At 37.9% G+C, this 26,594-nt stretch overlaps 1 protein-coding gene across 14 annotated transcripts in view; it reads left to right on the top strand.

The window, feature by feature from the left end:
- R3HDM1 (R3H domain containing 1) overlaps positions 1 to 26,118 on the top strand; it is an 89,330-nt gene extending 63,212 nt beyond the window's left edge. For 9 of the 14 annotated variants that reach the window (XM_063342405.1, XM_063342400.1, XM_063342396.1 and 6 more), the window contains 11 exons: positions 3,267 to 3,527; positions 4,024 to 4,144; positions 8,998 to 9,152; positions 9,736 to 9,884; positions 12,084 to 12,202; positions 12,791 to 12,958; positions 16,024 to 16,193; positions 16,411 to 16,561; positions 18,631 to 18,713; positions 19,544 to 19,628; positions 20,626 to 26,118. In XM_063342405.1, coding sequence (XP_063198475.1) covers positions 3,267 to 3,527; positions 4,024 to 4,144; positions 8,998 to 9,152; positions 9,736 to 9,884; positions 12,084 to 12,202; positions 12,791 to 12,958; positions 16,024 to 16,193; positions 16,411 to 16,561; positions 18,631 to 18,713; positions 19,544 to 19,628; positions 20,626 to 20,993 — 1,830 coding nt within the window. In that variant the 3' untranslated portion in view covers positions 20,994 to 26,118. The other 5 variants (XM_063342403.1, XM_063342401.1, XM_063342395.1 and 2 more) reach the window with 4 other exon arrangements.
- The last annotated feature ends 476 nt before the right edge of the window (positions 26,119 to 26,594 follow it).

Here is a 26,594-nt window from a genome sequence, read left to right as displayed (position 1 = left end):
CTAATACATTTTGAGGGATCAGCTGTTCTGGTTTTATGCGGTTGCCTTTTTCTAGCCTTTTTGCCAGAACTCTTACCGTTCCCACTTTACCAGCATCCCTTGTTTAATAAATAGAAGCTGCAAATGAAATATTTTAGTCTTTTGTGTTTAAAAAGCAAAACAAAGAAACAAAACAAAAAAAACCCCACACAAATTGAAATTGAAACCTAGTGAAGGAGAAGAGTGACCCAAGGCAGAATCCGAACTAAAGTCCAGGTCAAAAATTGAGGCTTCTCAACTCCCCAGGCTGTTCTGGTACCCTAATGAATACATGTTTGCGTTGGGTTTATGTGACAAGGTTTTGGTAGCAGAAGGGGGTGCTGCAGGGGCGGAGAGGAGAGACCAGGAGCTGCCAGTGTCGTACAGAGCCAATTCCAGGCAGCTCCAAGACTGACCTTGTGCTGCCCAAAACTGAGTCAGTCATTGATGCTGGTGGCGTCTCTGTGATAATGTATTTGAGAAAGGGTCAAAAACACCGTGCAGCTGCTGTGAGGCAGAGGAGTGAGAACTCCGCAGACACCAAGGTCAGAAGGAGGAGAGGGAGGAGGTGCTCCAGGTGCTGGAGCAGAGATTCCTCTGCAGCCTGTGAAGACTATTGTGAAGCACGTTCTCCCCCTGCAGCCCATGGAGGATCACTGTGGAGCAGATATCCACCCTGCAGCCTGTGTAGGAACCCGCACCAGAGCAGGTAGAGAGGCCCCGAAGGAAGCTGCAGCCCATGCAGGAGCAGGTTTGCTGGCAGGGCCTATGACCCTGTGGGGGAGCCGTGCTGGAGCAGTCCCTTCCTGAAGGACTGCACCCTGTGGAAGGGACCCACACTGGAGCAATTTGTGAAGAACTGCAGCCCCTGGGAAGGACCCACACTGAAGAGGTCCGTGAAGGACTCTATCCTGTGGGTGGGACCCCACACTGGAGCAGGGGAAGAGTGTGAGGAGGAGGAGCAGCAGAGATGAAGTGTTATGAACTGATCACAACCCGCATCCTCTGTGACACCTGCGGGAGGAGGTAGAAGAGTTGGGAGTGAAGTTAAGCCTAGGAAGAAGCAGGGAGGTTGGGGGAAGCTGGTTTTAGTTTTGTTTTTATTTCTCGCTATCCTACTCTGCTATTAATTGCCAATAAGTTAAATTAATCTTCCCCAAGTTGGGTCTGTTTTCCTGTGACGGTAATTAGTGAGCGATCTCCCTGTCCTTTTCTTGACCCATGAGCTTTTCATCTTATTTTCTCCCCCTGTATTGCCAAGGATGGGGACGTGATAGAGCAGTTTGGTGGGCACCTAGGAGCCAGCCAAGGTTAACCCACCAGTGTTACACAATTGCTATTGATATGTATTCATAGTTTTTATTTTGTTCTTATTTTCAACATAATTCAGGAATGTCTACTAATAATAGATAAAGATTTATCGGCATTCAGTAGCCTGCATATAATTAAAACTATATTGTAACTGTTATCTGTACTTTAGGTCCACAGTTCTAAAAGGACTTGCACTTCATGGAGGGTGTTTTGTTATTGATGATCTTCTTTCTCTTGCTATTTTAGTGTTTGAATATGTGTGGACTGCAGTCAGTATAACATACCTCCTCGGTAATGAAATGAGAATGGTTAATTAACCAATGTGAGCTTTCTGTGTGAGTTTAGCATATGACTTATTGCTGTTAGTAGCAGCTAGTTCAGGTGTCTCTGTGCTTCGATTCACAATCACGGTTAGGCATATGGATGTTAAAGCAGAGAATGAAACTCCTTCCAGGTTTATAATAATTTCGAAGCATTTCACATTCAGGAAATAAGTTCCAATACTAACTGTGCTGGCAGACTCAAAAGTTTATTCCTGCTGATGGTAACTTAAGTAACATCATGAAAAGGATTGATGGTCTTGTCTCATAATCTAAACGCAACACATCTGTATTTGGTACCAGGTACTCATGCTTGTACTATACGTATCACTGTAGGACAAATGGACCAAATCAGAATTTATTCATATTGGTAGTGTAACAGAAAGAAATATGTATCGATTGGGCTTATCCTTTGGATATTTTAATATTAACTCATAATTAAATATCTGTATCTCCTTTCTAAACTAGGTATTATGAAAAGTAGAACGTAAAATCCAATGTAGAAAAGCACTGAAGTTGTGTCAGTAGGCATCATTATAGACTGAAATGTCAAAGGGAAAGTTAGATTGTCGATCTAATGAAAATAGGGCTTTTAAAGTTGCAAAGGTATTCTAAATAAAGTTTTAGGTGCAAATTTGTATTTCCAGTGGTAATTAAGAAACATTATTTAGCCTGGGAACTATAAAATATCATCATAAAATGTGAACGTAGCTAATCAGTAAAAGACAGAGCTTGCACTTACTCTTTCTTGATTAACTCCTATCTTCTTCATGATGATTAACTCCTATCTTCTTCACGATCTTCTTTTAGTGTTCCTCCATGTTTGGAGAGTCCACTTTTAAAGTGTGGGCTAAATCTTCCTGTTTAGCAAAAAAAATACAATTGTGGTGATCAGTTCTAATTTCCAGGATACTGATAATTTGATGGTGAATTGCTTGTTAAAAAAAAAAAAAAAAAAAAAGGAGCTTGGGGTTACAGTAATAGAAGTAAGAATCGCACAGGGCTCAGTGCAATCAGTATCATAGTTTCAGATGTTAATAAAATACAGATAGTAGGAAACCTCTAGAACACATTTCTTAAAACTGTTACCTGAGTTTAGGCTAAAAAAAAATTAATCCTTGCATGTAATATAATACCAAGTTAGAGGAATGTACCTTGTTATTCATGATTACAGCCTCATTAACTTAAGTTTTTAAAACTGAAAATTACTTAAGAAATAGTAATGCCTTCTGCTATTTTAACTGCGGTTAGATGTTTTCACTCAAACTTTGGAGTCCAATCAGAAAATGTTAGTGACCCAATTTCTGACTCTCTTTTTCGACAATTGAATTCTTACAATAAGTAGATAGAGGCAGATGTAATCCAAAAATCAAATATTTTTGGTAAAATGAGTTAAGTGTCTAAATGTGGATGTTCTGTCCTGCTGTCAGGCCTGAAGATAATTTACTGCTGTGTTCTATCATGTTCTTTGTTCTTTGGCTGATGTTGCTAATGCACAGTAATTTGAGACATGCATATCTGAAGCTTACTGAGTTATTTGGCTATTGCTATTTTATTTTTTTTTCCTTGAATGTGCATTTGTGAATGTAATTTTTCCTTGTTTTTTTACTATTACAGCAAGACAACCTAGGATCACAGTTTAGCCATATGAGTCTTGCCCGTCAGCCACCTGCTGATGCCGCTGAGCCTCATGCTGCGATGTTCCAGTCCACCGTGGTCCTCCAGCCCCCACAGCAGCCTGGCTTTATCATCGCAGCTGCTCCACCTCCACCTCCCTCTGGCCAACCAGTTTCTGCTCCAGGCTACTCGACATCCAGCCACCCTGTCAACCAGCAAGTGCTGCAGCAGCAAGGGTATATGCAGCAACCTGTGCCACAGGTACCATGGCTCTGCTTCCGTCCTCCCAAAAGCTGTATTTAAAAAACTGATCATGCTGTTCTACTCATGAGCTTTTTACATGGTGTGGGGCCCCTGTTCAGTTGCAGCTGTGTGCCTTTATTCTGGGGCTGGGGGTTTTTTCTGGCTTACGTGCTTTGAAATAAATGACTTTGGTTTCCTTGAGGAGCAATAACCACCCAGATTTTCCTATTTACCTGTAGCTGGTAAAACTCGTGTTCTGCGTAGTTTTCTAGTGTCTCAGAAGTTTCTTTGTGGAAATTGGGAATTGTTACTTCTACAGCGAAAGTAGAAGAAATTGGCTGTTAAAGAGGGAATCTATGTAGTATTTTTTTAATTGCTAAACTATTTAACATTAGTTGCCCCTTTTAATAAGTTTTGCATCTTTCTTTTGTCATGTGATTGTTTTTTGCATTTAGATGTCTGCCTTCTGTAAACTTGCAGGTAGTGAATCTCTTTAATTGTTGTTCATTTTTAGATGCCAGCTTGTTACTGTACCCCCAATCAGTATCCGCACTCCAGTCAACAGTACCGGCCTGTTTCTGTCCACTACAGCACGCAGCAAAACCAACCACTGGCACAGCCTGGGCAGCAGACAGGTTTGTTGAATTCTTTCAGCATTTCATTAATACATCTTGTGTGTGTTTTCTTCTGATTTTGCTTTTTAAACTTATTTTGCTGTAAAATGTCAAATGAAGTAGAAGTTCAGATATGGGATACAAAGTGTAACTAACCTAAGGTGGAAGAATTTGAGTCAGTTGTTCATGAAATTTGGGATTACTATGAGTGGCTCATGCTGTAACTTCAATTATAGGATAATATTAAAGTTTCGAACTGAATAATCAAAAAAAAAAAACTTAGTTACTAACTTTTTAGCAATTTACAAAATAAAGATGAATCATACCTTTAAATGATGTAACATTGTGGAGATGTACCTTAACTGAAAGTTCTAAACAAAAGATACTGATGTTAGATGTTGTGGCATGGAAAGAGTGCTACGCTCAGATACTGGTGGTACCGTTTTAATTTGTCTTTCTGTCCTATGGTTAAAGGTATCTGGGTATTGAATAGAATATATAATGAGACTAACATGGCTAGAACTAGTTTTCTGCTCCTCCTATTTTTAGTAAAGATTTTTCAACTGTTTCTGAGTTACCTTTCTATGAATGTTATCAAGCTGTGTTTCTGTCTTCTTCCTTTCCTGTTGTCTCTTTTTCCTTACAAATTGTAACCGTAGCTACCATTATTCTGATAATCTGTATTTAAAAATACTATTATGACTTCTTCAGTAAGATTTGGGTTCCTGAAACAAAAATGTACTTCTAATTAATATCTTGACTCGCAGTCAAAACTTTCAGAAATAACTAGTGATGTTTGGAGGCAGAGATCCTTAAAAATCAGGCTGTTACACCATGTCTTAGTTTAATATGTTAGACTTAGTGTCCTTTTGAGTTTTCGTCAGGAAGAAGGATTTTTTTTTTTTGATTCCTCCCTTCGCCCCCGGCTGTGTGTTGCTCTACAGAAATAGGATGAAATATCAGCTTTTACAAATATTAACTGGATTTCTTTATAGCTGTTCTGTGAACTAACCTGTAAGAGGGATGGTTCCCTCTTCTGCAGTTCTTCTGGGAAGTGCTCCAATAGCAGCAGTACTTGAAATTGTTGTTCAAGGTTCAGTTCACAATTTTACACAGGATTATTTCATTGCAGAATCATCAAGATGTGATGCCCACTTATGGTAGGGTTGTCAGATCATTTTAAAATATTGTTAGTACCTGCTTACTGCAAAATAGAGCAGCACTTTTCACTCTTCAGAAGTGAAAGTATATTGACATTTTTTCAAAGGAAAACAAAAGACTCATTTTTGCGATTTGTTTTATCCATTGGTGTTAAAGATGCGTTACCCGACTGTATTACACAACCTGCTTTCCTTCCTCAGAATTTTTAATACCTAGACTACTTAATAGCAAAAAATCAGAGGCTCAGCTGGGGTTACTTCCCCACTTATGGGGGCACCCGATGTGACTAGCCCACAAACTCGTAAATCGGAGAGAGCCCGGTGTATATATGTAGCTAAACAAAACAATCTGAATTTGAAAGCATGGGGCGATGGTGCATCAGCACCCAGATGCAAAGGGAGGAATTGGTTCCTGTTAGGTAAGTTTCTTTCTTGTATGTTTTTAGCTCTTTCGTTTTAACTGAATTTCACTGCCTGTAATGTGGACAGGGTGAAAAGCATCAGCAGCTAAAATCTCCGTGTTCTAGAAGAAATAAAGTAAGAAAGCTCTGCTTGAGTGCTTTGAAAATGTACATTGTACCTGTAACCCTGACATCAAGGGATCGCGTTTAAGCAGTGAAGGGGTGGTCCAGCCCATAATTCCATTCAATCCTGTTTTATTACTTGGTGTTTACTAGCACTAATGTAGAAAGAAATATTTTACTAGCAACTGCATAGTTAGTGTTTAACTCAAAATCTGCGAATTGCTACCTAGCCATTGCTGGCTCTGATATACTGCTTTATAGGGAAGTTTGAATCAGCATTCTAGAGATGGAAGGTTCCATGTTTTCTGTTCTGTAAACTGCTTGGGAGATGGTGTATTTTGAAATGATCTCTCTTCTAGATTTATCTTAAACCTTAAATATTTGTATTAAGTTGACACAAAGCTGAAATGGTTGAAGCTTATTAGCACCAGCTGTTTTTGAGACAAAAGGCAGCATGTTACTTGGCTAATCTAGCAATGTGTCTGGTCAAAAGTGAGAATTAACAAATCATGCATTACATAAAAGCCGTGCGTTTTATTCATCTTATAAAGTGGTTACTAACTATGAAATAACTTTCCAAACACAAATTTAGATAAAAGACAGCTTCTGAGAGCATGGCAACTGAAGCCACTTGTGGTTTAATGTTATGGAGTGGCCTGACTATTTATGAGCTGTTGGATTCGGGGCCGTAACACTGTCTGAGAGGTTTACATTTCTCACAGTGAACCGGTCTCTTTTTCAGCTGCTTCCTGGCTTCCTTTTTAAAGGGGTTTCAGGTGAAATATTTGGGGGGTTCACTTTTAATAAGAGCACTTTCCTTGTCCAAAAGATGTTGGGAGAAGAAAACTCTCTTTAAGAAAAAGGCACTTCCGATTGCCGTGATAATGAGGCCGAGTTACCATGAGACTTAACCACAGGTTGATTAAAAATCTTATCTGACCTACAGTTACTGTAGGGATGTCAGCTGAAGTTCAGCTAGCTTCTGCTTCACGAGGCCAGTGAGAAAACTGTAAGAGCTGGAACGATAGCTGTAGCTGTAACAGTTGTAACCAAGCGTAGCCTGTTAACCAAGTGACCAACTGATTGTACATGCTCTCCTGTTCTTCAATAAAGGCTATTTCTCCCTCTTGTTATTCAGAAAATGTATTTCTATATTCTGTGAGTTAACTTTTATCAACAGTGATTTCTTATTAATTGTGTAAATATTAAGAAACACGCTTCTTTTTTTTTTTTTTCCTCCACTGTTTCAGTGTATTTCTGTGTAATGAGACAATCTGCTATGGCAGGTGTGGGTTTTCTGCTGAGTGCTGCATTTCTGTCAGACCACTCTCTATGCAGAGGTGAAATTGTGAAGCTAAAAATAGAGCATTCTTTGGAACACTGTGGGGAGCCTTCTTGGCAGTCAATTGATATTGTTCCAGTTCTCTCTGCTTGCAAAATTGATTATGCCTGTCTCTGGAAGTGCCAGAAAAAGCTGAAAAATATGCATTTACATTGCAGTTTCTGGGAAATGAGGGGTTTAGATTGCAGATGTATTGATTGTATCTGTCATATGCTGCAGCTTCCCATTCTGCTGCTTTTTAGGTGCCACAGATCATTTTGTTTGTTACAGATATGAGACGGATTTTTGTGTGCAGTTCAAATTTAAGAGTTATTAAAAATTCTAGTTACTAATCCTAATTCAAGCATGCGTTGTTCTGAAGTTTTGTATAGTACTCTGAAAATATTTATAGTATGTTGTGGTTTTCTAGTGAAGAGCTCTCTTGGTTTTAACAAACTGAACCGTCTTCCCTTTAATTTTCTGAACCAACATTTGATTATATTAACACTCTTTTTTTTTTTAAGTCGTCTTTATTGCAATTTCTATAGAGACAGTCAGCTGAGACTGTTAATTCACAATGTTCATTGTACCCTGTATGTATGTAATCAATGAACATTGGGGGGTTTTGTTTGCAAAAAAAAAGTCTTTTGTTTTAACTGACTAATAATTTTCAAAACAGACCATGCAATTTTTTTAAACAGTTAAAAAAGAAAAAATCCAAGTGAGTTTTTGCAGCTATATGCGCTTTGTTGTAGTTGCCTACCAAGGTAGGGAGCATGGGGAATGTCACAGTCAGTAGAATGTGAATGTGCCCAAGTTAAATACAGACTCTTCTTGCCGTCAGTGCATCTAGACAAGCCCAGTTTTGTTATTCTGGAGCATAAGTGGCTTTGTCTCAGAAACACTAACATTTATGGGTTGTTGATGATGTGGTAAGTAGCACATACTCGTGTAACAGAGTATGACAAAAAGAACTTGTGTTCTGCATGTGTTTTGATCATGGTAGCAGTTACCTACTGTGTGCTTTCTTTTCAAAAAAAAAACCAAAAAAGGCAGGAGTTAAGGTTGGACCTAATAAATGCACACACTTCCTGTTTGTCACTGGTGCTTGGGGTTGTTTTGGCTTTTGGTTTTGGGGAGTTTGGGGGTTTTTAGGCCATTTTTGAAAGATAGCAGAGGATACCAGTTTAAGCAAGAATAAATTGTTGTAGAGGCACTATACAGGGGTGAATATGAAAATCTTTCTTTTTTCCCCCCAAGATAACTTTGACTATAAAATGTCTTCCACTGTATATGAACGTGGCTTTTACCTGGAAGCTGTTCCTCAGTTCCAAGTTGTTTTTAGCATTACAGGTTTCTGGAGAAATCGTCGCTTCTAAAATATTTGTGCATGTGCCTTACACAAATTTTCTTGAAGTGTGATTCAGTTTTGAATCCTAGTCAAGATGCTCTCATCCCTAGGGCACCTGAGGTACTAGTAGGATTTAGCATAACTAGAATTTCAAAACTAAAGTACCTAGAATGGCCTTGTTCATAATAACAGACAATTAATTGGTTTTTATATTGTCTAGCATGCTTTGTTCAAATGCTTTCAGCTTTCACCAATCAAATCAAGGTGTTAATGCATGTAACTCACTTAAAGTGTAAATAAATATTGCAAGCATGTGAGAGCAGCACTGCAAACAGTATGTATAGTGTGAATAAATCTGTTAATGTTCGCTTCTTTTTATATGCATGATAAGTGCAACTCTTTTGAAGTTTCCAAATTTAAAAAGGCATTGGAAAACGCTACACATACATTTTCATGTGGCCAACTGTGTATAAAATATGTTGATTATTTGCAAGTAAGATTTAAATGTATAATTTCAGGTTACCAGGTTTTGCCTAACCAGCAACAAAACTACCAGGGTTTAGTTGGAGTTCAGCAGTCTCAGAATCAAAATCTAGTCGGTGGCCAACACAACAATGTTGGGAATCAAATTCAAGGTGTGATTGTTCCATACCCTTCAGTGCCATCTTATCAGGTGGGTAATTTATTCATAACTTTCCAATCACTCTTCTGTGTGTTTGAATGACTTTTTAATTATTTTTTTTTTAAGCACATTGCTTTGTAAATGGTAGAAAGCTGCAAGCAGGTGTCAAAGGTGACTTTGGGAACAGAAATTAAAAAAACCAAGAAAACAAAAAAACCCCCACAATTGAAGTGAGAAGAAAATCTGTCACAAGTGTACAAGTTCTAGTCCTGTTGAAAGCCAAGTGCTGTCTTTAATTGCGATTCAGAGGATGGGGAAGAAAAAGCTCATCAGATTTCCCTCCCCATCACCCCACTTTCTATTGTAGAGAAAATCTCTTTTGTTAATTGACGGAGTCATTTGAAACCAACACTTCAATTTTGGGGGATGAAGATAAAAAATTGTTTGTGTGTTTCTTTTTAATAAAGCACTATTATTTCAACTATTGTTATCTCTAGTCTTCTGGATTTAGAAAACTTCAGCAGATCTTTCAGTTTCTGTTTATTTTAAAAATTCTTAAAATTCTAGGTGATGGTCAAGAGAAAGAACAGAACATTGGCTGCAGATGAAAATCTTACTGTGTTTTCAATTTTAGGTTTCGGTGCCTCAAGGTTCGCAAGCAGTGCCCCAGCAGACGTATCAACAGCCTGTTATAATTCCCAGTCAGTCAAATCAAGGATTGCCCACAACAGGAATGCCAGTTTACTACAGTGTCATTCCATCAGGTCAACAGAATAATTTAAGGTGAGTTTAACTCCATTATTTGATTTCTCAGCAAATAGGCTTAATTGCCCTGGATAACTGACAGGATCTGCTATAGTGTTGTGTATATTAAAATATATTGCAACAGCAAACTTACAGGCACTTCATTATCTGTTTATTTTTGCTCTTCTGCAATTAACTAAAACAACCAGTACTACTTTAATCGGGACATACTTCTTAGACTGGAAAACATTGTTTCCATATCACTTTCAGCAATACTTTACTAGAGTTCCCTGTCTTAAGTTTTCTTCATTCCTTTTCTTATACATGAAACACCAGTGTGTTCAGCAGCAACGCCTTTTTGCAGTAACATTTAAGATGACCATCCATATTCACTGGTTTTGTCAAAGATACTACTTTAATAAGGTGTAGAGAAAAGGGAATCTGAATGCCTGAAAAAGACTGACTTCCTTTTTGGAGCTTTGTTTGGAAGAAGCTTAGATTACTTTGTCCGTGTTGCTAATGAGGCCTGCTGGCACAAAGCTGGCTATGAAACAAGTATAGGAACTCTTTCCTGTGCTTGGCTTTTGTTTGATAAATAACTTTTTCTTTACCTACCTTGGTAACAGGAAATTGGTCTACATGTACAGACCTTCCTGTGTATGCATCTGCGTCCCCAACACAATTTGAGTATTTGTGAAAGGACAGATAGACAGATACCTAAAAGGATCCATTAGGATTAATGCTTCTTACAATTTTTCCTTTCTCTAGTTTTTTGAACTTACAAATGTGCATCATTTAAAAATACCTTGCTTGCAGCTTGCTTCATCCTTTTATGAGCGCAGAGACTTAAATAGTATCTATGTCATCGCTGCATGGCTTCATCTACTTAAATCTGAATTCTTATTCTTTGTATCTGAAGGTTCTTTTTACCCTTTTCTTTGTAGCTATATTTGCGGTTCAATGAAGCCATAGGTAGACATAATCCCAGATATTTTTTTTGAAGTTTTGTTGCTTGATTTTTTTGCATCATTTAGAATGTCTTTTGAACAGGGGAACGTTTATTAGGAATTCAGAGCAAACTAGCAACTAATGACAGCGTCTTGCTTTTATCCAAATAGTTATGTTGCAGCACTCTGACAAGGAAAGCAGAATAGTGTTCTGCAGGAACTGAGTAGTCTCAAACCTGCAGGTCACTACTGAAAACTATAATCAGCAGACAGATGAGAAGCTGTGTGAGAGCACACATCCACGCAGATATAAACCCATCTGGTTTAGTTTTCACTGAGTTTTGTCTGATTTGATGGAAGGGGATCTTTAAATTAAAATTATGTAATTGAACTGTGGGACAAAGGATGGAACAAACTTCTTGTGACAACATAGGTTAAAACGTTAAGTTGAACAGGATTACAGCTACTTTTTTCCAGAATTTGAATTAATAAAATATTTTTTTCTTGTACCTTCAGAATGTTTACTTTATCTGTTAGTACAGAAATGAGTACAGGATTCTATAGGCAGCATTCTGATTATGGTCCACCAAGCTGATGTTCTGGCTCTGGCAGTACGATCAGTCAGTGGTATGACAGAATTTGCCTATGCCTGTTACTTACCTGTTTTTCCCCTGAATAATACCTGGCATAAATAAACTTGTAAAGTTATTCTTTTCCTACATATTACAAACAAATGAAAGGTTGGTTATGTTCTTGAGTCATATTCCTTTTCCCATGCCCAATTTGGTAAAGCCATGGAAAGGCAATCATCTCTTTAGGCTGTGTTACTTTACATGGAAGCGGAGGCGTGCTCAATGAGCTGTCTGAGCTGCATGGGGCCAGCCTCCAGCATCGGAAATCCTCATGGTACGTTCTGTGGTGATCGTTTAACCAAGACCTACTTCTGGTTAATTGGGCAAGATGACAAACTGTTGTCTCATTCTTATTGTACATGTCTTTATACCGATATAGCCCTATCAACACAAAAACAGTATATCGGAATAGGTGAATTGGTACAGCTTTTTAATGTTTGCAGGGCATAAGTTTTTGCCAAGGAAGAGATGTGAAACTTCAGTCTTCTGAAGAATAAGTAGATTTGGGGGTAGATGGGGATATTATTGATTTTAAAAATTAAAATCTCAGTGATTTGCAGTATGTGTGGACAGCAAATGCAGCAGTCATGATCGAATAAATTAATGTAGTGTAAATGCCTGTTAGTCATATTCTTTTTCTTTTTTTATTATTGTTACAGTTCATCAGTAGGATACTTGCAGCCCCCTGGGTCAGAGCAGATACAGTTTCCTCGAACATCATCACCATGCAACTCTCAGCAGCTTCAAGGACAGCCGTGTGCAGGTTGGGGGAATAAAGGTTTTATTGAAAGACTTGCTATTATTATGCTGGGTGATTGGATATTTGCTATTAAGGGTTTTATTTATAATTAAATACTGCATTATATTTCCTTCTGTGTTCCATTTTTGAAGTTATAGTGGAGGCAAGCTAACTTGACATCTCAGTTTGTTTATCTTTGAAAGCTCTAAAGTTACTTAGAATTCGGTAACGTGCATCATAATGCCTTGCTTGTCTGCTTGTGCGTTGAGACAGACATGGGAACTATACATTGTTAGCAGAATGACTTTCATCTTTTCCTGAATAGCTCCATGGGTCTGAAAACTTTGAGATTTGGGTTTGCAATTGATAGAACAAGCAAGGTATGTTTTGGAAGCAGTATACTTGCCTCTTCTACTCAAGGAGCATTCTAGATTTCACTTAATGGAGTAGCAGTAGCGATTTTCTTAAGAGTTTCTGAGAAGACAGTGAAAACTATAAGTGTTCTGCATTTGGATAGAGAGGAGAGGTAGCTTTTTGACCTGACAAAAAGCGAAATGAAATACTCCAAGGCTGTGTGGGGTGTTTTGTTTTTATGGTAGCCTTATTTTACTGCTTTTACTTTCATAGTTTATAGCAACCATTCAAGTCAGAAGCCATCACCTCCTACATTATTGCCACCTTCATCAAAGTCAAAGCCACAACAGGCTGCTTCCATTGTGCACTACAGCATAGTGTCTCCACCTTCATCATGTAAAAGTTCGCCCACTGGTCTTTCCATCATGCAGCCAATAAAAGGTATATTTTATTGGGATTTTCATGTAAGCCATTCTGTCTAGAAATCTGTTGTAAATTATCAGATTGATTTCGTGGCTAACTGCTAGAACAACTGCAGCCTGAGTGCCATCTCTGCAAATAGTTTTGTTTCCTTTTTTTTAATACTTCATCTGAATTGCTATTATTGTAACTTCTAAAATGACAACTTGGAACTTAAGTGAAACAATAGCTGACTTCATGGGGGCAGCCTTCAGCAGATAAGTGTCACTTAGCAGAAGCACTTAAATCGTGTTTGGAATGTTTTGATCTACAAAACATTTGGGTAATTTTTAGAAGATATATGAATAGCAGCCTCAGTGGTGTGTGAAAGCAGTGGTGACATAAAGCTTGTCATATCCATTAAATGTTTATAAATGTTAATATCCAAACACTTAAAAACTCTGAATTTCCAACCATAAAATTGATGGACTGCTCAGGAAATTAAGAGCACTAGGGTTAGCCTCCAAACAAGAGGTTGTAGAACATCATAGCAGTGCTGTCTTTGTTTTACCAATAGGGAATTTGATACATTAGACGTTTGGTTGGCCAAAAAGGGGTAATCTCAAATACTGCTATCTCAGTATTTTGCAAGCAATAGGTTAAACAAACCTAGGTCAATGACTTAGATTCTACTATAGATGTAGTGTTTCTTACAGACATTTATCTTTTAAGGTATTTTTAGAACCTGTTTATTAGTAAACAGATAACATGCAGTTAAGCGGCAAGGTAGCTGGATTAGCAGTGTACTATAGTTCATGGGCAGGTTTGGTTTTGTTTCGACTCTGCTTCAAGCTTTTTTGGCTTTAATTCTGGAAGACTTGTTTCAGGATATCTGAAATTGTTCTTGTGCTCATTGGTTCTTCTACCTTCCTAATCTATCCTGGAAGTGCTGGTTTTATGCAGTTTTGAAGGCCTGGTTCAAACCAGTTAAACTGTGATTTAAAGACGCTTGGGGAAAGGGGAAGCCCTCTAACATAGGGAGAAAAAATTCTGAGAGACTAAAGAAAAGCATGCTTTTCAGTAAGTGATACTGAGAAGATGAATCAAGGCCACTGAGGTAAGGACGAGGACATACGCAGACAAATAGCAGAGTTGTGTTTCTTTTCATTTGAAAAAGTTATAGAGGACTAGACGGCAAATCTGGGAAGCTTTTTCAAGGATTTCTTCTGGGTTTCCCTTCTCATGGGTTTTGACAGGTGATAAAGTGTTTGCGAACTGACTTACACGTTCTATGACACTTCGTTTTTGGCAGGATGCTTGTTTACAAAAAGAATGTCATTTATTTTCATTTACTGAAATGCTGTGGAAAAAGTTTTTCTGGATGTACAAAGTTTTCTTTTGCAGTTTAATTACCATTTTCAGGTTCTGACATTTTTTTAGAAATGGTGTTTAGATGGTTTCGAAAGACAAGCATGTTTTTGTTGGAAGTTCAGTTCTCACAGAACAGAGATAAGTCAAAAGAGCATGCTAGAGTGCTGCAGAATAAAATACAATAATATAAAACAGTAAGGTGTAAATAAGTATAATTTATAATATTTATGAATATATGCATAAAACATAGACATTAATCAAACTTTCTTGTGTAAAATGTGGTGTGTATATAGATGTTTGGTACATCTCAGGTTTACATATGGGGATAAGTTTATGGCTGTATCGCTTGGAAACTGTTGTGTTTTATTTTATTACGATTATGTAGTAGCTGTCTGTAAACAGAATTATATTTTATTTTGCTGTGCAACAAAATAGAAAGATTTGCAATGTGGCCCTTACAGGGACAGAGCAGGGAGTCTTAAATTTATATCCTGTGCTAAAGCTGGCCAGATATCTGACGCTTCCATTTTAATCTGTGACACATGGGTAGAACTTTCTGCCATTAAAAAGAAAGTACAGATGTGAAAACTTTGCTAATATTACTTCATTTATTTTTATAAATATCAATATAGCAAATACTTCAGAATACAAATTACAAAAGATAATATAGTTTTAATATTATGAGTTCATTATCCTACATGGTTTGGTTTGCTTTTTGAAGGGGTCTTTTTGCGGAGCCTGAGGGTAGTGAAAACAATAGCTCATTTTAAAAAATACAAGACGAAAGCATTTTATAATCTGTATCTGACTGCTCCTAACTAATGCTATGACGTAGGTAGCAAATTAAGAAGATTGTAGACTCCCTCTTTAAAGGTGGATGATTAAATTATGTTTAAACCATGTGTTTTAATCGTGGTTTCTGAGAAAAGGTGTAAACAGCAGGTAGAGCAGAGAAGGAAATTGCAAACAACCATTTACAAGTAAACAGGACGTTATATAAATTACCTGGGCCAGAGCCAGGTCAAACGGGGAGGACGGCTGCTCCCTCGGCAGCCTCTCATCACAGCTCCTCATGTGAAACCTCATGGAACGGTGTTGGCTGTTCGGCCATTCTCCCCTGACTCTGGCGTTTCTGTAGCTACCACAGCAGCGAAGTGGTGCCGGATGTGGGGATCAATTTGCAGTCTCTGCCCAGAAAAACATTCTTGTATAGAACTTGTAAATGGGGGTAATTCTACCTCAGACTAAAGGTTGATTCCAGGTCTTCCTACTGTATGCCATCGTATCGTATCAAACATTCAGAGTCCATATTGATGTATATCATGTGAAACTAATTAGGTAGCTTCTATTTTTAAATAAAGCATGTTTGCTTAATACCACACGTTCTTCAGCACATTGCTCTGACAGTAACTACCATGAATGTTGAATACCTTCAACTACAATTAAATAGAAAGACTTCTTTCAAAAATATTCTCAATAATGAGTTTCAGTGGTTCCACTATCTGTCTTAGTTCTGGGAAGTCCTCTCAAATAGAGGAGTTACCTATTGCGGATGTATCTGGTAGTGGAAATGTAATTGTACAGAAGATACCGCTCTAGTTTTCTAGAATTCAGCTTATTTAGGAAAACATTCCTTATGTTATTTTGGCTTTTTTTAAACTCGCATCTGTTCTGCTAAAATGAAAAATGAAATGTATGATGAACTGACTGTATCCTGTTGATTTCTTGTCTTGTAGCGGTAGCATCACCACCAGGTGGAGGAGTAGTAATGATGCAGCTAAACATACCTAACAACCCTCAGCCTCGGAACCATTCACCTCCACAGTGGAAACAGAATAAATATTACTGTGATCATCAAAGGGGGCAGAAGTCCACAGAACTTAGCACTTTAGACGGTGCTGCACAGGTATGAGGGTTTTGTTTTGTTTTCCAGGATGACTTAAAATTTGCATAAATTGCATCTTTGCATGTTTTTTCAAAAGCTCTTTTTGGGGAATAAAAATCTGCTACAATTATACTTAATATAGCTATTTTAACTCTACTTAGGTCTTTAAATGCTGTAGGTGTTGTTTAGCTTGTTCAACTAGGTACTTCTTAAAACACTAACTTGTTGTTTATTCCAGTTGCAGCATAGTCCTCAACTAGGTAGTCCTGTCACCTCACCGGCCCAATCACCAGCACCAGCTCAGCTATCAAACATGAAGAACATCCGTCCCACGTTAACACCTCTTTCTATTGTGTCCCAGTTTTCTAGACCTTTTGTCCCTGGACAAGGTATATTTTTAGTTAACTAAAATTTGTGTATATTTTCTATTTGAATGTTTTAAAATACAAGTTATAGGAGGATTTTCTAATGAACTGTGGCTCGCTTTAGTAGTAATATTATAGAATATCATATCATAGAATGGTTTGAGTTGGAAGGGACCTTAAAGATCATCCAGTTGCAACCCCCCTGCCATGGGCAGGGATGCCTCCCACGAGACCAGGTTGCTCAAAGCCCCATCCAGCCTGGGGCACCGTTGAACACCTCCAGGGATGGGGCAGTCACAGCTTCTCTGGGCAAACTGTTCCAGTGTCTCACCACCCTCACAGTAAAGAATTTCTTCCTAATATCTAATCTAAATCTACCCTCTTTCAGTTTAAAACCACTATGCCTTGTCCTATTGCTCCACTCACTGATAAAGAGTTCCTCCCCATCTTTCCTGTAGGCCCCCTTTAGGTCCTGGAAGGCCACTAAAAGGTCTCCCTGGACCCTTCCCCAGGCTGAACAACCCCAACTCTCTCAGCCCATCTTCACAGCAGAGGTGCTCCAGCCCTCTGATAATCTTCATGGCCTCCTCTGGACCTGCTCCAACAGGTCCATGTCCTTATGTTGGGGGCCCCAGAGCTGGATGCAGCACTGCAGGTTGGGCCTCACCAGAGGGACAGAATCACCTCCCTCGACCTGCTGGCCACACTGCTTTTGATGCAGCCCAGGACACAGTTGGCAATGCTATTGAAGCAGCATCATCAAAATTTTACCCACTCAAGCATCATGTAAAATTTCACCTTATCTCTCTGCACTGATATCGTCCCCTGTGTTCTCAAAAGCTTTTGATCATCTTGTTATGGTGAAAGCTACTATAACCCACTAGCATTCTCATATGTGAAATTCCCCATTTCAGCATTGAAAATATTAATAAAGTGTTTGATGTAATTTAACTTCAAGTTTTAACCATAAATCAAGAACTTGATACACACTGTCACAAGGGATATAATTTTAGAGCTACAAAAATGAAATAAATAATGTGGGACTAGTGGATCTTAATACATTAGGTGGGCATATTGTCTCTTGGGGGAAAAGATATAGAAATGTGATGTTGAGGTGAATGTTCTGCCAGACTCACTTATTAGTTGATGATGCACTGAATCGAACCACTGCCTAAGCGAGAATTCTTCATTCCTTTGTAGAAAAACTAGCCAGATGGGACTAGAGCCCGTAGCCAGTACTGCTGCTACTTCAGTTAGTATTTCCGATAGTACTCACCCAAAGACAAAAAAAAATCCTTGTAGAAGAATTTCAGTCCTCTACTGCCATGTTAACAGAAAAACAGAAAATAGGCAGTTTTCACTGAGATGTGATAGCTGATAACACGTAAAAACCTAATAATAAAAACCTCTTTGTCAGTGAGCAAAGATGTCTTGTTATCATTCCCAAACTCAAAATGAATGGGCCTATTTTACAGAACGAGTGACTTTAAAGGAATACTTATGGAAAATTCTGCACGCCTTCCTTACCGATAAAGAAAACTTTTTCTTGTCTGTCTTTGTCTTAGCTGCTGCATAATCTTTGTCATTGCTTTGTATTCCCATGTTGTAAAAATTCCAGGTTGTCTGTTGTAAAGTATACCTCTCAACTTCCTTAATCTTCTGTGATTACTAAAAACTTCTATTCCAGTGTCTCTGGGGATCCTTGGAGCAAACAGGAATGTGAGGATGTACCTGGGATCAGGGATATAACCATGAAAATTACTAAACTACTACACTGAGAGGAGCTTTAGTCTTATTAAGCTCATTTTGAAAGGAGAGGAGTTAGATAAGACTGCAATGAAGAAAAATTTTAGTGTGTCTTTCAGTGTAATCCTTAAATGCAAGAAAGCTTGTACCTTTTCACTTGTGACCAGTATGTGACTGACTTACATTTATTTAATTGTGCCAAATCTTACTTTGTTAGCCTAGCCAAGTACACTACTTTGTGCATTGTTATTCTGCTTTCTCTTCTGTGTAAGATATACATAGTAAGAGGAACTTGGAGGAAGATTTCATATAACAGAAAAACCCTTCTAATTACCTTTCTCTTTAAGGAGATGCCAGATACCCATTGCTTGGCCAACCCCTGCAATACAATCCACCATCTTTATTACGTGGACAAGTAACAAGCCAACAGGTATAAAAGAGAACAATCTCCTGGCAACACTGAAAAAAAATAATTCAGGGCTACCATTATAACCACCGTGAATAGGGAAATATGTTATTGCATTAGAAAAGTAATTGAGTGGAAGGTGCTTGCTTTCCAGTAATGGTTTTATTCTGTGTTGATACTTCTCATTGTTCTTGTCTTCTTGTGGGTTTTTTTTTTAATTAAAAAAAAAAAATGAGAAACATTTTCCTGAAATTTAGCTTTGGGCACAGTGTAGATTATGGCTTATTTTTTTTAATCAATTTGCCAGTGGTTCCAAAAATCAAAGAGAATTTTTGCTAAAGGGATTTTCCTTAATTTGAATAACAATTTAAAAAAAATAGAAAATATATGTAGGTATTTCTAAACAAAGAGTGGGTTTGTTTCTTATAAGAAAAAACAAAACCAAAATATTAGTCTTAGCAAAGCTAAAAAGTTTTGCCATCTCTTTAATTTTTGGGACAGACACACAGACCCCCTACCTCTAGCTTGCTCAGTTCTCTCTGAAATCAGTCAGAAGATATGATGGACCAGGGGGCAGGGAATGGGGGGTGTTCTTCCAAGAAGATTTAAGGTGATTATTTTTTTTTTTTCCATCACTTTCTCCCTTTCTTCTGGAGCCAAGGATTGAATGTGCCTGACTGCAGGATTGCTAAACTCCCAAGACTAAAATTGGACATGAAAATCTTTTCTGTACCATGGTAGCGCAGATTACTTTCCAGACATTCCTCTGCACCGTTTTTCACTGACCTAACCTAGACATTTTAAGATACTGGTGCATTGTCACTAAAGTACATCATTTATGTCAATCTTTCCAGTGTCAACCTGGAAATAGACATGGAAACAGGGGAAAGAAACCAGCAAAGAAGGCTGCTTCAGCAGATCTTGGTGCAGGAGAATCAGGTATGGAATTGCTGATTGACATAGTCCTCCAGAAAAATGAATTATGGTGATGGGCTGGGAATGTAACAAAAAAAGCACAGGTGAGAAAAGGGCCAGAACAAAGAGAACTGGACAGAAATGGACATGGCAAACACTGTAAACATAAGGATGGGGACTTGATTTGGAGAGAGGGGAAGAGGGAGGGTAAATGAGAAAAGTGTAGTTTTGAAGGCTGGAGAAAAGACCAGAGAAGATCAGGATTGGACAGTACTAAATGGAAAGGCATGTTTGTCAGTTTACTGGACATAACTTCTATTATATTGTTACATTAAATATTGTTATATTAAATATATATACCCACAGTTCCTTTTATTTGCACAAAATGTGAAATCAACCATAAACCACAAATTAGTTTGTGCTTCTCTTTGTCTCCCCGCCCCCCCCCCCCCCCAATATGAATAAGCACATGGATTTGGGGGACGTATTAGGAGATCTACAGGATTAGCTCCTTGGGAGTTGGTAAAGATGTCACCCAGATAAAACCTGACATCCTCTATCTTCATAGCTTTACTGGAAAGAATTTCTTTTGCAAGTGACACCTACTATCAACTCTGCAGAAAGTTACAAATAAATCAGCTTTTCTAAGAATTTACTGGAAAGGATTTTTTGGGAGAAGGCAGACTAGTTTTTTAGCACAGTGATGTGTGAAGAATTAACAGGCAAAACAAACCCAGTGAGATGCTATAGTGAGTTCTCAAACCTGCTGCAAAATTAGATGTTATTTTATTATTTTTCCCTCTCTCGAGATTTTGTATTCTCAGCTTTTATTTGTAAGCTTGTGGCAGTAAGCAGTGCTAAATGTGAAAGCAAAAGGCTGTCTAGAATACCAGAAATGTAATGTCTGTGTACTTGTATCAGCCAACTGGAGATACAAGTATGAAATAACTCATTTTCCATTGTGTGTGTTGTATCATTAAGTACAACGGCCAATTTAGATTCAATGTTTTTCTTATTTCAGTTGTGGGAAAAGTTCTAGAAATTACTGAACTGCCAGAAGGCATAACTCGTATGGAAGCAGAAAAACTATTTGGAGAACTTTTAAAAGTTGGTGCCAAGATTCGGTGGCTACGGGATTCGCAGTGTCTACAAACACAGCAGCAGCACCATCGTCGTTACTGTGGCAGCGGAGACGGTAGCGTGAACACTGAGACATCCAAACCTAGTGACTTGGCTTCCACTTACACGGTTCTAGCGACGTTCCCTACAATGTCAGCTGCTCAGAATGCATTGAAGAAACAAAGTAGTACCTCAGTGAACAAGTTCAGGCTGAGAACAAGCAAGAAGCACTATGACTTTCATGTTCTGGAAAGGGCTAGTTCTCAGTAGCAGTTACATCAGTGGACACTCAGCCTTTACTACTTCCATGTCCTCCTCTCCTTGATTGGCTTGATGTTATGGGGTTTCTGTTCTCTTCGTAGAGACTCCTGGGATGTTTTGTCATATGACATTAGCCATTGAAGAATAAATAACCCAGTGATCCAGCAAGATGAAGAAAAAAAAAATACAGAGTTAATCCCAGACAATAGCAAGGAATCATCTTTGAGACGGGCAGCTTTCTACAAGGAATGCTGTTGAAATGCCCCCTACTTTTATAGTAGTTTTGTTTTATATTTTTGAATTCTTGTATCAGATACAAAGTTCTATTGTACAGCAAATGTTCATAAAAATCCATACTCAGTTTTGTATTTTATAATCCCTTTTCACAGCCAGCACACAGCTGTCCATTCCAAGGCAGAAACCTGAGGATTGGTGGAGGGGAAAAGAGAACCATTTTCAAGGAATTACACTCATTTTCTAGCAAACTACCCCAGATCTTCCAGGTTAACCTATTCTTTGTCCCCTGTGGCTTTTTGTTTTGTTTTTTTAAGGAAAAAAAAAACCCAATATATAATTTTAGTAACTAACTCCTTAGATGGTCATTTTCTTTTGAGATATTCATTCCAGCAACGTCAAAAGAAATTACAAGTAGGTTGTACCCTTGAAGGATTCACTTCTGATCCAGCAAGATTAATAATTATTTAAAGGGGAATATGAATAGCTTACAAAGAATGTTCACAGAATCACATTTTAATATTTCTTCTTTTTAGCAAAAATGTGAAGAAACTAAAATGTATCTTCACAAGTGATAAAATGTTTGCACTTTAATTGTGTTCCCACCAGTATGGATCTCTTTATCTTCCTTTTCACGCTAAGATAATTGTGTTCGATAAGTGCTGGAAACTTTTTTAATGGTTTAAGTTTTCATCATTTGCAGATGCTCACTGGACATTAAAGATTCATTGCACATAAATGAAACAAACTTTTTTCAATTTGTGTAATTTGCAAGGCTGTACAATGTGTGCTGATGCAAGCCTTTTTCAGTTCAAGAAAATAAATGTTTACAAACACGAACTTTTTCAGTGCACTTGTTTAAACTTCTACGAGTCTTCTGAAACCTGGATGAACACATATTAATGGTTTGGATCCCTTCAAATGTGAGAAAAGAAAATAACACAAATACTAGAACTTCTCAAAGAACCACTATTGCTGTTCCTCTTCTTGAAGCATTTATTTACATTATCCTGCCTTTCATTTTAAATGTTTCCCCATATAAGTAAAAAGAGGGAGACATTGATCAGACACCATAAGGGACTGCTCCTGTTTGTTTATTTTTAGCACAGGCACTGATTTGCTGTGTAGACAAGCAACTATTTGTTCTCTTCTGAAGGCTATCGCTTTGTTAAAGATGCGTTTGTAACTTCTGTTAAGTGGAAACTCAAGGTAAACATTGTTTTGAAACACATTTTACAGAGGAAAAGTAAAGAATTTAGGTGCCTAAACTAGCATTAATTTTCATGTTGTGTACAAAAAATCCTGTCCCTGAACAACCAAACACAAACATGTGAAGTGGCAAGAACAGTCCTATGCGTGTTCAGTTCTTAATCTTTCACCTGATGAATCGAAGTACTTGGAAGAAAAGTGACCTTTCTGGGAATAATGTAGACTAATGACTTGGGACTAATGTGGGACTTGATTCTGCAAAATGCTGTAGCAATAGGTATTTACGTGAGTAAAGGTAAACTTACACTCAGATGCTCCCCTAAAACAGAGGGGAAGATGTTCAGCTTCAAGCCCCTAGCCAAAAGACAAATCTACTGATCCCTGTCTGCTTTTTTAAAAGGATGGTACTTCTTGGCATTTGAGTTCTTATGCTACTACTTGACTGAATATACTACGTGAACAAGGGGATATATTTCTTCCTCCTCAGGTTGGATTGCTGTAGTTTACTGCGCCCAAAACCAAAGACGGTAAGAAACCCATTTATGCAGATTATAATATTCCCCTGCTCTGAATAGCACAGAGATAACATGACTAAGACACAGGGTCCATCACTGCCTCTTGCCAATTTCCAGTGCTACTTCAAGATTATGGTTTTAATCCTGCAAAAAGTAGTTAACAGATTAGAAGTCTGTAATGACAGGTGTCACAACCCAGAGAGGCACCTGTCTCCCCCAGCTAACACATTCCAGGACAAGAATTTTCATAGGTATAGAAGACTAGTCGGTTGAGAGCTTCCATCTATTCTGAACACCTAAGAACTAAATCTAACATCAAATTAAACCATTTCCAAGCGATGCTGCAAGACTTGCTTCATTTAATAAACTTTCCCCATAATAACCAAAGAGAAGAAAATGTAACAACAGAGGTAAGCATGGAGAACACACACAATCCAAACAAAAGGAAGGGAGGGTTTAGGATTAGGAACAAGGCACCCAGCAAATATTTAATTCTTGAGTAAACTTGAGTGCAAACTGCCCTAAAAGAAAAAATTAGAACATTTAATAAGCCAGTTGTATTCTAATCCTGAATCTGATACTTAACTACAATTACTACAGGCAGGTCACCCTTTCCTCTGTGTTAAACGGGGGCAGTTACATTTGTTTGATCTGGATGTGCTGTTACAAGCCACACAGATACAATTAAAGTGACTTTGGAAGCATCAAAGGATTCTGATGTCTACAGTGGGCACAGAATTCATATATTTCTGCTTTACAGTCCTGTTCGTTCCTGATTTTGTGTTACTTCATACTGTCTCTAATAAGTGAACAGGGTCTAAATTCATCTAACCAAGACCATTTGTACCTTCCAGGCTTTTACATTTCTGCCCGTTTTGGTTCCTTAAAACACACAAAACTGAGGACTCCGTACAAACCCCTGGAACTAGATTTGTTTCATAGATTTGGATCATGTTCTAGAAAGCAAATAAATGCACTTTATGGCATGGAACAGATGTATGTAAAACTAGCATTCTCAAGTGTTCTCAACAAATGTTCTAGTATTCTAGTGTATTTCAGCTTCCTATCATTTAACATTAAAGCCATTTTAAAGTAAATAATGGCGAAAGGAATTATATTGCAGTAATTTTAATACATTTCATTTGGTTGCGAACATGTCATAACTTTTAAAGCTGAGGAAAAAGCACTGGAAGAATAACCAGAAAAGAGAAACTAATTTGACTATTGCCTTCTCCACCAAAGGCTGCTATTTCTTGATTTTAATTTCTAATTAATACAGTTATACTGCTTTACAGAATGCATCCGTGAACCGTGACCAGATCAATTTGTGATATTACAGTGAAAATGACAATTCAAAATTAAGAAAACAAATTTAAGCTCCATACTCTGGCAACGCTCAAAACCAGGTGGAGCTGAAATTGGATTCGGGTAGATGATAACAGCACACCTGAGAATCTACTCACAGCTTCCACGTGGCTGCCAAACTACAGCCTCACATGCCCCATATTTCAGTAAGACTGCACTGGTATGAAGTGACACGTTAGGAATAGGCATCTTGCATTTTACCTGAGACTCCGCCCTGAGCAAATTTAACCTATTATAATCTGAAATCCTTTTCTTTCACTCACACTTAGAAAATGACACAAAACCAAAAGTAGCCGAACATCTACAAGGAAATCCAGCACCGTCATGTACTGTACAAGTGCTTAGGTGTTTCTACCTGCAACCATCCCTTACCCTACTGGCCTTCTGTAAAACACACTATGTTTCAAAATCCAAGTGGTACAGGACAGTGGTACACAGATGGAAGTTCAGGTTTGCCAAAGCACGAGTAGAACTGTTTAGCTTGGTAAATTAAACATACACAACATGCCTTTCACAGTATGACCATTTTTTTTGTCTTGCGCTATTCAAATAGCTCTATACACTTATGCTTATCTAGTCATGCAAGCCACTTCTCCCTCTCAAGGTGGAATAAATAGTTACATTCTTGTGCTATGACACTCATTTGTGCCTTAAAAATTCATATCTGACATGGTTGTTGCTTTCAGTTAATCTTATACTAGCTTGTTTGGATGTCTGAAATTGGAGTCATAATTAAAATTGTGATTAACTACTTTTATAAGTATCTATTTTAGCTCCATGACGCGTTTTTCCCCTAGAAAATTTGTACTGGCTGTACCTTCCTGTATTTAGCCCTGAGGCAAAGAACGTTTATATGAAGTTTTGGATAAAATTGATCAAATCACTTTAATGTTACAGGTCATGAAAAATTATGGTAGTTTGAATTTTTATATATTTCTAGTGAGAAAGGACTTATTTCAATCCCTTCAATGTTTCTACACCTCAGTCTTCATGAAGGTTGGTGTGCTCCCTCTATGCGATGTCCTGCTCCTGTTCACATTTAAAACGTTTTGGGTTTGGGTATTTTTGGCTATTGATGTCAACAAGTATAAAGTGAACAATGTCAACGGGACTTCATTTTGGAAGGCTTATTTCTTGGGTGTAGACCAGAACCCTCAAAAGGGCCTAATTTCCAAAACATTCCAAAAATTAAGTCCCTTTAAGTTCTCTTATTCTGAAACCTGAGAGCAAAGTCACTACTCACATCTGAAAAATTCAGACGCAAGGTCCAGTGTAAATGAAGTTGCTTCCTGGCTGACTTGAAAATGTATGCAATTATGTTCTTATTACAACATGTATGAGCCTCCTTTTAGTTGAATGTCTGCCTTGTGCGTTTAGGCTTGTAGGGCTGGAGTTTGGACCTGACTCTGGCAGCCCCTTATTAGCAAGGTTTATTTTTTTATCCTGCTTGTAACTACTTGACATTTTGCGATGTTTGTTTGCTCTTTGTCGAAATTTGTCAGGTTGAAACTGGATCTTGCTTAACACATGATTAAGAAGCGGTAAAATTTGGTCCAGGACACAAACACTTCGGTGTTTGCTGCTTTTTTTCATTTTTCAGTCTTGCTGGTAAAGCACATGAGCCTAGTCATTATACGGGATGCATGCAATTGCAATGAACTGTTTCTGCACTTCTGAAGAAAAACTTGAATGTCAGATAAGACTAGTGCTGTAAACCAAAGAGCTATCTAGGAAAATCTGTATGTTGCTGATGGTTGTATGCTTTTAAAACTGGTATAAATTATTAAAATAAACTGTGCTGCTGTGGATAATGCTTAATAGTGAGGTTTATTTTTAATTCAGTTCCCATGCCCCAGTTAACTGAGAATCTGAGTTAGACTAAGGACTGAGGATAATATACCATGCTCACAGTAGTGAAATCTTTCAGATGCAGGTGCAGCAGTGGTGGAAGGCATGGTAGAAGCTGGCTGCAATATGGACTAGCTTCAACCCTAAGTGATCAGTTACATGAGAGTTCCCCAAATTACTTGACTTTTAAAAAAAAAAAAAGAAAAAAAAAGGCAGCAATATTGCACATCATACTTGAATTACAGAGGACCTTGGTTTTAAATTGAGGGGAGACACTGGCATTCTGCTTCTTTCTAATACCTTAACTTTTGCACTAGTTGGAGGATTAATTAGGGAGATTAGTATGCAGCACTTCCTTGCCCTTCTTATGGTTTCCAAATTAGTTACTCTAAGAAACAGCATTATTAAGTGTGCTATGATAGTCTATCACATTGATTTA

This window comes from Chroicocephalus ridibundus, chromosome 7 (assembly GCF_963924245.1).
Source record: "Chroicocephalus ridibundus chromosome 7, bChrRid1.1, whole genome shotgun sequence".
Taxonomy (NCBI): domain Eukaryota; kingdom Metazoa; phylum Chordata; class Aves; order Charadriiformes; family Laridae; genus Chroicocephalus; species Chroicocephalus ridibundus.
Note: the sequence above shows the minus strand (reverse complement) of the source record. Positions and strands in the feature narration are given on the sequence as shown.